The 12,014-nt window shown below is 40.6% G+C and overlaps 1 protein-coding gene across 1 annotated transcript in view; it reads left to right on the forward strand.

The window, feature by feature from the left end:
* The first annotated feature begins 428 nt into the window (after positions 1-428).
* fsip1 (fibrous sheath interacting protein 1) overlaps positions 429-12,014 on the forward strand; it is a 392,839-nt gene continuing 381,253 nt past the window's right edge. The window contains exons 1-4 of the mRNA XM_043697966.1: positions 429-521; positions 3,360-3,533; positions 6,676-6,898; positions 11,628-11,696. Coding sequence (XP_043553901.1) covers positions 3,366-3,533; positions 6,676-6,898; positions 11,628-11,696 — 460 coding nt within the window. The 5' untranslated portion in view covers positions 429-521; positions 3,360-3,365. The remainder of the gene's footprint in view (positions 522-3,359; positions 3,534-6,675; positions 6,899-11,627; positions 11,697-12,014) is intronic.

Raw genomic sequence — 12,014 nt, forward strand, 5'->3', positions numbered from 1 at the left:
GAAGGTGTGCGGGGATCAGACAATTGGGGTAGGGGCGATATGGGGTGTAGCCAAAGGGGGGAGAAGGCAATGAGTGGGCGGGGTGTGAGGAGCAGCCAATGAGGAAGAGGGGGTGTGAGGAGCAGCCAATGAGGGGGAGGGGGAGTGGAGTTCAGTGCAGAATTGGGGAGCAGCTCAGGGAAAAGAGTGCATCCTCCCGCTCGTGGCGAGGTGATGACGTGTTTACGGAGGGCGGGGGTAGGCAGAGCTCTGCACCAATGACAGTAGAGATAAATAAAGTTGAGTTTGTTTTGAATAGCAATACATCCGGGATCTGAGCGTCCTTAGTAACGGGACTCGCCCGCTTGCCCACCCGAGAGAAGGTAGGGAGGAGGGTGAAGGGGGAGGAAATGGGCGAGAGCTCCAGGATCCGGCCCTGAGCCTGGCGGGGGAGCTCTGGGCTGGGATTAAACCGAGTCGGATCATTTTGCTGTTTACATAAACGTGAGCGAACCCGTTGGTTTGATGTCCCGCCTCTTCAGGTATTGAATTGGTGTCTTTCACCGATATTAGTAAATATCAGGAGTAAGCTCACCGGCGCCCGGGCGTGAAATTTCATGAACTTGATTTCTCCGTGTTTTATTTGTCTGTGGGATTTTCTTCACGCCTTGGCTAGGCCAGCGTTGCCCTTGAGCAAGTGGTGGTGAGTCCTAGTGGTGTAGGTGAACCCGCTGCCCTTATAGGGGTGGGTTGGGGGGAATTTCAGGGTTTTGACCCAGCAACAGTGAAGAATCAGTGATTATTTCCAAGCCATGACGACGAGTGGGAACTTACAGATGGTGTTCCCATGGTGAAGTTGGTAGAGATTTGGGATTTGGAACTGCTGGCAAAAGAGCCTGGATGAATTGCTGCAGTGCATCTTGAAGGTGATACATACAATTGTTACCATGTATTGGAGGTGGCGAGAGAGTGAATTTTTTAAGTATTGGATGTAATGTTCTTTCATTGATTGGCCTCCAAGATCCACTCTGGAACTGGAAGTTAATCCTGTGATTGGTGTTGGGATACCATGCTGTGTCCAGACTGTCAGAGTGATTGACCACTAACACCACTGCACACTGAATGCAGTGACAGAGAGAATACTGAATGGATATGTTGTCAATTAAGAGAGGGTGGTTTTGTTCTAAATGGTGGTGAGCTTCATAGGTCATGTTCGACCCTTAACCATCCAGGCAAGTGGTGAAGAGCATTCCATCATCATCTTGACCTGCACCTTATGGAAGGTGGACAGACTTCTACTGCGAGAAAGCAGGCAGTAGCGTTTGGCTGACTGTCCCTTGGCTTTGGTGATGTCTCTGTCATAACCACATAACTATATGTTTGTAGAGGTTGGAAGAGTCTGATGTACAGCTGGCATAATTGAATGATATCTGTGTGGATGAGGTGTAGTACAAGGAGTCCTGAGTAGGATGTGATGTTGGGGGAGAGACAACACTGTGATTCATTGAGCACAGCGAGACAGGTAGTATTGGGCATGATCTGAGATTTGAGACATACCAGGATTGAAGTCAATGCGAATTAGGATAAAAAAAATTTCAGTGCTTGGCAGTCATGCTATGCACAAAAGAAGACTGGCTTCCAACAACGACAACAATCATTTTAGTCATAGTGTATTGCTGCAGCAGTTTTTCAAGGCAGTACCCTCGGCTCAACCAACTGCTTCATTAATGACTTTCCTGTCATCACAAGGGCAGGAATGGGGATGCTCATTGATGATAGGCACCATTTGTAACTCCTCAGATACTGAACCAATCTATTTCCAAATGCAGCAAGACCTGGACATGATTCAGCTGATATCTAGCTGTAATATTTGCTTCCCACAAGCATTAGGCAATGACTACTCCAAGGAGAGCAAATCTAACCATTATCTGATGACACTCAATGGCATTACAATTGCCAGTGAGGAATTCAGCAATGTACTGGGTATTAACATTGATCAGAAGCTGAACTGGATCAGTCAAATGGAACCTGGAGCAGTGAGGGGACTGTGGGTTCCTCAGTGAGTTACTCACCTGATTCCCCACAAGTAAGGAGTGTGATGGGATACATTCCACTTTCCTGGATGAGTGTAGCTCAAACAAAACTCAATAAGTTCAATACCATCCAGGCAAAGGAGTCTGCTTGATTACCAACCTATCACGACTGTAAGTGTACATTTTCTTGATGGTGCAGTGACAGCAAGATGTACTATATAAAGGATGCACTGTGGCAACTTGCCAAGGTTTCTTTGGCATCATCATTCAAACCTTTGACTTCTATTAATGTGGCAACAGTTATGGGAATACTACAAGCCACACAGCATTCTAACATGGAACTATGTTGCTGTTCCTTCAGTCACTGGATCAAGAACCTGGAACTTGCTTCCAGTGCTTTGGGCCTATCTACACCATATGGATTTCAGTGAAATAAAGCTGGGGCACATCAATTTCTGGATTTATGAGTTGATTGAATGATTTGATATCTACATTTTCATTTAAGGTCAAACTTTTCATTCCCAACAGCCTTTGGGAAGTGTTGCATCACCTAATGATTCAAGCTGCCAGTTCTAGTTAATGGGTAATGTTGATTGGTAAAATCCTTTGGGACTTGTTTGAATTTTTTTAAAAGCCTTGTGTCTGTAAAATTGCATGAAGAAGTGCACTAATATTGCAGTAAGTCTTTGATTAGGCTCATAGTATTCAGCTTTGGTGTCTGTGTGGTCCAGTGGCAGTACTATACTCCTTAGATCAGGAGGTTGTGGACCAGCCAGCTACTAAGACTTGAGCACAAGGTGTTGCATGACGCTCAGTGCAGTCCTGATTGAATACTAAGACATTGGAGCTGCTGTCATTTGGATTAGGCATAAAACCAAGGGTCTTTTTTTGCCTCCTTGTAAAGGATCAAATGACACTATTTTGAACAAAAACAGGATTGTGTGGTTAGTTGTGTGCATGTAAAGCTAATTATCTGGTCTTTATGGGGTGGCACGGTGGCTCTGTGGTTAGCACTGTTGCCTCAGAGCACCAGGGTCCCAGGTTCGATTCCAGCCTCATGTGTCTGCGTGGGTTTCCTCTGGGTGCTCCGGTTTCCTATCACAGTCCAAAGATGTGCAGATCAGGTGAATTAGCCATAGTGTTAGGTGCATTAGTCAGAGGGAAATGGGTCTGGGTGGATTACTCTTCGGAGAATCGGTGTGGACTGGTTGGGCCAAAGGGCCTGTTTCTACACTGTAGGGAATCTAATCTAATCACTGTGTGCACATTAGAGGGAATGTCTCTCGCATTATAATAGTGTCAGTGCTTGTTGAAAAGTAATTTAGTTAATTGGTTCCATTATTTTAGGTGATAATGGACATTGTCAGAGGCCAGCTTGATGAGATTTCACGCCCAGCATCTGATTCTCGAACTCGTCCTGGGAGCCGGGTGGCGAGCGCTGCATCACCAGACAGGCGCCGTTTGAGTGTGCGTTCCTCAGGAGCTATGGTGGTTTTAACTCCTGAACCAATTTTACCTCAGGTAAAATGCTTGCTGTTTGAAAATCAATTGTTCCCCCTCCATTCTTTCTGAATTGTTTCTTCAGGCAATCACATAATCAGAATTTATAAACATTTGGCTACAAGTGTGACCATTGGCCTGATTTTCAAAAGCAGAACAGAGAATGCTGAGGCGATGAGATTGGAATGGTGGAGGAAGGAGCTTTCATTTCAAGTTGGAAGGACATCTGGAGTTGCAAGACTCATATTCCAGAGAATCTCAAGCTCTATGGTGGTGTTCAAATTTTTGGTTATTCTTTAAAGGAGTTGTAAAGGCTAAGTTACTAATTTATTTTGTGAAATTATCAATACAGCACTTAAAGTGCAGATAGATACTGGGTAATGGTATATTTGTAAATAATTATTTTGGCAGAATTTTGTTTTTGAGGTACTGCATTTTGGTAGGAAAAATAGAGGCATAGACTATTCCCTTAACGAGGAAAGACTTCACATTTCTGCTTTAAAATTTCACAGAGGAATGTAAGAGTCCTAGTTCAGAATTCTCTGAAGGGAAACATGCAGATTCATTTGGCAGTTAGGAATGCAATGTTAACATTCATTTCAAGATGGCTAGAATACAAGAGCAGAGTTGTATTGTTGAGAGTGAATTAGGCATTGGTCAGACTGTATTTGGAATATTAGGGCGCAAACCTGCTCACATGTCGAGGGAAGGATGTGCTGGCATTGGAAGGAGTGCAGAGGGGTTTATTATAGTGTTCCCAGGGATGAAGGGCATGTCATGTGAAGAGCGGTTGAGGACTCTAGGTCCATACTTGATGAAGTTTTAGAAGGATGAGGGATATCTCGTTGAGATACTGAGAGATCTCGATAGAGTAGATGTTTCCATTACTAGGAGAGATGAGAACCTGAGGACATAGCCTTCAAGTAACCCTTTAGAACTGAGATGAGGAGTAATTACTTCAGCCAGCAGGTGGTTAATCTGTGTAACCCATTACCACAAAGGTGTATGGATGCCAAGTCAGTGAGTGTATTTAAACGAGAGAGAGATTCTCGGTTAGGAATGGGATCAATGGTTATGGGGAGAAGGCAAGAGAATGGAGTTGAGGAACATTTCAGCCATGTTTGATGGAGCAGGTTCGATGGACTGAATGGTCTACTTCTGCTCTTACAGTTTTGTGGAGGAGAATAACTGTAAACTGAGGATATAATAGAACTGTGAACAGGACTTGGCATTGGAAAATAAAAAACCGCCTAGGAACCCTCCAACCACAAGGGATGAACTCGGATTTCACCAGTTTCCTCATTTCCCCTCCCCCCACCTTGTCTCAGTCTAATCCATCGAATTCAGCACCGCCTTCCTAACCTGCAACCTTCTTCCCGACCTCTCCGCCCCCACCCCAGTCTGACCTATCACCCTCACCTTGACCTCTTTCCACCTATCACATTTCCGATGCCCCTCCCCCAAGTCACTCCTCCCCACCTTTTATCTTAGCCTGCTGGACAAACTTTCCCCATTCCTGAAGAAGGGCTTATGCCCGAAACGTCGATTCTCCTGTTCCCTGGATGCTGCCTGACCTGCTGCGCTTTTCCAGCAACACATTTTCAGATTGGAAAATAGAAATCAACCCACAAAATTGTGAAGTAATGCACTTGAGGAGGACTGACAAGACAAGGGATAACATCATGAATGAAAGGACCGTTAGAAAGGATTAAAGATCAGATGTCCCTTGGTGTGCAAATCCACAGATCCTTTAAGGTAGCAAGGGAACGAGAAAAAGTAGTTTAGAAGGCATATAGAGTACCTGCCTTTAGTCAAGGTTATGCCTTAACTGGTGTACTGTGTGCAATGTGATTGAGTTAGAGAGGGTGCAGTGGAGATTTACCAAGTTGTTGCCTGGGCTGGAAGGCCTGAGCTATGAGGACAGTTTGGAATTGTTTTCCTTGGAGCAGTGAAGATTGAGAGTGGTCTTGTTAGAGGTGTGTAAGGTCACGAGGGACATAGATTGGGCAGATAGGAAGACACTTTATCTAAAAGTAGAGGGACCAGTAATCAGGGGCATAGATTTAAGGTAAGAGGTAGAAAGCTAAGAAGAGATATAAGAATTTTTTTTAACCCAGAGGGTGGTGGGAGTCTGGAACTCACTTCATGTAAGGATTAAATCAGAAGCTCTTGTAACATTGAAGCTGATTTAGATGTTCAGTTGAATTGTTGTAGCCTTCAGGGTTGTGGGCCAAAAGTTGAAAAATGGATTTACTGCAACTGGATCTTTTTTTGTGTGGATCTGGTGGGCCAAATGGCCTCTTTTTTTTTTTTAATGCTGTAAATGGTTAGGAGAATTTATTGCATGTGATGCCATGATAACAGAAATGAAGTTGTTTACAAAGAAGTGGAAAATTTTCCTTTTATTGCATAAGAATAATAGCTTGTACTTTAAAAACCTCTCACATGCTGCACATATCTACAATGAAGAAAGAATTACTTGGTGAATGGTAACACTTTCACCTCTGTGACAAAGATAGTAGGTTCATGCCCCTCTGCAGATGCTGACCCTGTAGTGCAAGGGGACTGTATGGTCATATGTCCTGTCATTTGGATGAAATTGCAAACTGGCCCATTGGAAGAGAGGACAAGCTCGAAGGAAAGAAGATAACTGAAGGGCCATTGAGATTTGAGACATTGACAGTGAGGTTGGCGAGCTGACTGTGGAGGCCACAATATGGACGGTCATGCATTTGGTTACACAAAACTTTGAATGTTCTGTGATACAAAAGTAAAATGCTGCAGATGTTTGGAATTTGAAATAAAAACAGAAAATGTTGGGAACATGCTGTAAAACTGGTTGCAAGCCTAGGGAGAGAATGGGTTCACACTTTAGGTTGATTACCCTGCATTTGGGGGTGATGTAAAAAAATTTTTAATCTGAATTAATTTTTGTCAACAGAACATCATAATCTGATTCTACCTCTGCCCTGCCCTATTTTGTTCTTTTTATGTATTTTAGACTATTTGGGACCCTTATGTTCGCAGAGCAATTAAAATGATCACCGCTGTATCAGTCTAGGAATGTATGGCTTTGTAGTTTTTACCTCACGTTTAGAAATAGCTCAATTTGGAGAAATTGAAACACTCTGTTAGGGAAACTTTGTCTATGTTTTGATTGCAGGAAAGGTCTGACCCTTTGGATAATCATATTAACTCCACGGATTCCACAGCAAATTCTTCCTTTGAGAATTTGGACAGTCAGCATGAAACCTTTAATGAGCAAGATGGAGTGAACAGTTTGGATACTGACCGTGCAGATGCCAGAACACCCTGTGAATCTAAGTTATCACCAGAGGAACATTTGGACTCCATTGTACAAGAAATGCATGTGTTGGACAAATCAGGTATCATTACTGCATATAATAGTTCAAAATTTTAATATTTCAATAGTGCCTTTTTATAACTGCTGCCTACTTTGCTTCATTAATTTTGATGCACGTAAGTATCAGGAAGAAATGTTAGCATTATCGTTAATTGTGGCCATTTGCCTCCCTTGTAGACAGGTTATGGAGATTCATTGATTGTGCACATAATATTTTGCAGATGAGGGAACCATCAATCATTTTCATTTTACTTTTGTATTTCTTCAACATAACTCTACAAGCTCATTGAATTGGAGGATGAGGTATTTTATAGGTATACTTGTATTTTATAATGTGAGAATGTGCTGGATCAGATTTCTGATGGCGGTGGTAAGAGATCAGCATTATCTCTCCTGTTTTAGCTATTGTTTCTTTTTAACTATCTAGTACCTTTCTATTCCTCTTTCTAGTCCCTTTTTGCTTTGTTATATGTTGAGTTGAATGGTTTTGTTTTAAACCTGGTGCAAAGATCTTTCTAATTATGTTTGCAATTTCTACCAGTTTTTATTTCATGCACTTCCTTTCGGCATCACTGCTTATTTTTTTTTTTAAATTACACAATATCAGGTTATAGTCCAACAGATTTAGTTGGAAGCACTAGCTTTCGGAGCGCCGCTCCTTCGTCAGGTGGTTGAAAGAGCAGAGCTCTGGAAGCTAGTGCTTCCAATTAAACCTGTTGCACTATAACCTGGTGTTGTATGATTTTTAACTTTGTACACTCCATATCGTATTTTTCTTTTTGTGTGTCTCCAATAACTTTTTGTAATCTCTATTCATACACGTTTATTGATGAACTGGATCTTATTGTATTCGGCCTGGAACCGGCCTCCAGCGTGTTGACCCCATATCGTCCTCATGATCAAAAGACACATTTCTATCTCTGTACTCTTGACTGTCTAGTCACTCTGCTGCTGAAAATTTAAATTGTGCTTCGTCACCTTTAAGACGGATGCCATGGCCAGTACTCCAATCTCACTTTTCTCCAACTTCAGGTCATCTAAGTCTCTCTTGCATACATTTCAAACATGTATCATGTTCTGTTCATCCATTAATCTGACCTACTTTGATCATACATTTGGTCTTGCTCATGCAATGCCTCAGGTTTAAAATATTTAATCTTGTATTTAGTTGGCATAAAACCCTTTCTCTTCACAATTGTTATAACTTCTTCAAGCCTGCCCTTTTATAGATCTTTTGATTCTCTGGTATCGTTTCACCCCTTGCTGCTTTCCTCAAAAATAGTGGAATCTTTGTATTAATCTGACCAGACCTAAAATGAGGTTCTCTATTTCAATCCAATTCTAGATGAAATACCCAAACTGTTAGCCTCCCAAGTGAGAAGCGATGAACTGGCTCCCATTCTTAAGGTTGATTGCAACAAGGTTAATTTCAAAGGGATTCATTTGCTTGTAGATATTTTTCTCCCAAATCTAAATAATCTTGTTTTTTATAAAGAGGGATTTTCTTGAGTTAACAATGGGTGAGTTTATTAATCAATAAATGCAAGAATAGTTAATAACACAACATGCATGCTGATAGATTAGAAAGAAATGATTTTAAAAAAAGGAAAAGTACAAAATTTTAAAATAAAACAGATTTAAGGATTAGTGTGAATTGTTTGTCAGGAGTGGATGGTTTAACATAATGGCTGTTGGGGTGGAGGATAATGTTAGTGTTGACATTGGTTGCTGAACAGTTGAGTTTGAGATTCTTGGATTTGTAAGCTGATCAAAGTTCTTGAGACCCAATTTTCTTTTTTTTTATATAAATGGCTTGTAGCACTTTGAATAAGGGAGAGTCATTACCTGCAACAAAGAGGTTACTAGGGAATAGTTCTTCAACTGTGACTATCAAAACATGCCCAGGCTCAAACACCGGCTGATACATACAGGAGTGTTCAATCCCAATAGCTCTTTCTGTTATTATTGAAACTGGCTTTTTAATCCTAGTCCTCATTTTTCTTTTTGAATAATACACAAATGAAGTCTGCAGCTTGAGAAATAATCTGTAAGGGATGGCTTGCCTTTGAGCATGATTATCGGCCTTTCATTATCTTTGTATTCGCAAGAGATTACAGTTCATTCCATTTGAACTCTCTTTCGGCACTTTAGGTGTCACGTTCCATTGATCCCTCTCTCTATCTATCTCCAGAAAGCTGCTCAATTTGCATACAAAGGATATTTCCCTGCATGGGAGAGTTTAGGTCCAGAAGGCATAGTCTAGAATAAAGTGCCACCAGTTTAAGGCTGAGATGAAGAAGGGTTTCTTCTGAGTGTTGTGATTCTTTTGAACGCCTTTCCACAGAGAGAGCTGGAGGCAGAATTCTTCTGTACATTTAAGGCTGAGGTAGATTCTTGATTAGTAGTGGAGTCGAGGGTTATGAGGAAAATGGCTGTGAGGAAGGTCCAATCAGCCATGATCCCGTTGAATGGTAGAGCAGGCTTGAGGGAGCTGAACAACCTACTTCTATTACTACTTCTTATCGTCTAGCTGCGGTCATGTCTGGCTGTGTCAGCCATCCTTTTTAAAAAAAAAAGACACTTTGGAATTAAAAGTTTAAAAATTTCCACAATACTTCAGAGTTCTGACCCATCATCATATCAGTTTCTATAATTATTTTTGCTTTGATTTTCAGCTGCAGAAAAGTGCTTTACTCCTTTATTCATGGTCTCCTGCAGAACAGCACAGTTCCATCACCCCTACACTTGTGGTTGTGAGGTGACTTTCTGAATACCAACTTTGTCAAGCAAAAGCATGTTCTTCTATCTTTGGTTTTAAGTTAAATGATACAGTTCGGATAATTTCTTTAGAATTTAGATCAAATATTGCTACTCCTCATAAACAGTCTAACTAAGAATTAATGGAAATTTCAAAAGAATCATGTCTTTTTTTCCACAGAAAAGTATTGTGTATTGTGAGGATCAGTTTTCTCATGCCTGAGTATAAATGCAATCATTCCCAAGCAAAATTCATACTGATCAAACAGAAAGACCTGACATAAAAAATCAGTGAAAAATACCAAAAATGTTTAGTCAGCCAGAAATAATTTTATCTCACCAACATAGTGAACTGTGCATTTAAAAAAAAAAAATTCTTGTCAGGGTAAAAGTTGCCAACACTGGTGAATAGAAAGATGTCCTGTTTCAAGTACTCAGTACTGGCACTGAAAGCTGACAAATTAAATGCTGTATACCCACCTGCTGAGTATAACACGCTTCTCTGTCTTTATTTCAGAGTTTCTATCCCCTGTGGCACAAGTGCAATTTCTTTCCCATTTCTTCTCAGCAGCTTTTTGAGCCTCTCAGTAGCATTGACAATGAAATGCTGGGATATGATAATTTTGTGCCACAAGCCTATATCCACTCTAAACTGAGTGCCAGATAAGTGTCTGCACTCCACTGGATGCAAGCAGTCAATGCTAAATTAATTTGATATGGGTTTATGCAGTCACTGTATAATGTGAACACAACAATGTGTGCTGAAATTCTTGAGTTAAAGTGTACAATGCTAAGCCAGTGTCCTGCATATAATGTAAGAATGTTCTAACCTGATTGTTTAAAAAAAAAGAGTTCCCATGGGAGGTTAGTTTCTGAAACAGTGTACCCCTTGTGAAAAAGAAATACCTTCTTGGTTGTCATGACTTTACAGGGCTCAGTCTGACAATAACTTGGCTCTAAATAGATTGTAAATTAGAAATTTGAGTACGTAGATCTAGTGTTCAATTTGTGTTATTAAATATAACAGTTGTTAAATCTCTAAGAAATTTTACAAAGGAATTGTGAGAAATATAATTGATTTTTGTAAATCTTTCAAAGTAAAAGAAATAATTAACTTGAATTTGTATTATTGTTGGTTAAACCAAATGCACACTACGACTGTTGTCACATCTCAGGCTGGGTTGAAACTATGATGCCTCTTCACACTTGGTTGGCTTGTAAAGAAATTGTGGGTTTCTGCATAACAATCTTTTAAATGCAAGTGAGAGGGGAGAAATCTTACAGTTATACTGTGCTTTGCTATATCTTCAAACAGTTTACATGTGCTGAAGTATTTTTTGAAGTGTGGTCAATGTTTTAGTAATAATGCGTTGCATACATGAAGGTCCTACGATCTATAAGGAAGATGAGCATCCAATAAAATTGCTCTAAATTACCTTGGTTGAGCATTCAGTGTCAACCAAACCACTGGATGACCTCCCCGATTGCTTTTTAATAACTCATAGAATCTATTACACCCAATGTTTGCAAGGCGCTGTTGAGTTCACATCTGAAATATGGTGCATAGTATTGGTTGTCTCTGACTGACTGATAGATTGTTATGGAGAAGATAGCAGTTAATGTTGACTGTCGGTTAGCTGTTGAGCTTTGTTTAAATTTTAAACTAGGCAAGTTGACCGGTCAAAGCAATCAGTCAGTATTCTTTTGCAGTATGAATGTTGTTTTCCATTTACCTTGGTACTTTTTGCAAATTGTCCTAATGAGCAGAAAGTAAAGACAAAGTGTGTCTTTTCTCACAAATGCTGATTTTTCTGAATGGTGAAAGGACTATCTGTTTGATTTTATTGTATATTTAGGTAAACCAGTATTCTTTCATTGGAATAAGGGGACTCTGCTCAAATTTAAATATGAGGAAGCCAAAAATCTATCAGAATTATGTGGTGCACTGATTTTTCCCTCTCTTTTCTTTCATTCAAAAATTCTATCTACTTCAGCTGACTGTGAAGTGGACCCAGAGAATCATTTCTCTACTGCAGATCAAACCAAACCATCAAAGGAGTCTGGTAAGACCAAGTATTTTTCCAATATTGAAAAGAAATGTAATTTAATCTATTTAGACAGACTTGGCTCATTTTATCTGTTATAAAGAAACCTAATTTTTTTATTAGATTAGATTACTTTACAGTGTGGAAACAGGCCCTTCGGCCCAACAAGTCCACACCGACCCGCCGAAGCGTAACCCACCCCTACCCCTACCCCTACCTCTACATTTACCCCTTACCTAACACTACGGACAATTTAGCATGGCCAATTCACCTGACCTGCACATCTTTGGACTGTGGGAGGAAACCGGAGCACCCGGAGGAAACCCACGCAGACAC

This window comes from Chiloscyllium plagiosum, chromosome 10 (assembly GCF_004010195.1).
Source record: "Chiloscyllium plagiosum isolate BGI_BamShark_2017 chromosome 10, ASM401019v2, whole genome shotgun sequence".
In the NCBI taxonomy this organism is placed as follows: domain Eukaryota; kingdom Metazoa; phylum Chordata; class Chondrichthyes; order Orectolobiformes; family Hemiscylliidae; genus Chiloscyllium; species Chiloscyllium plagiosum.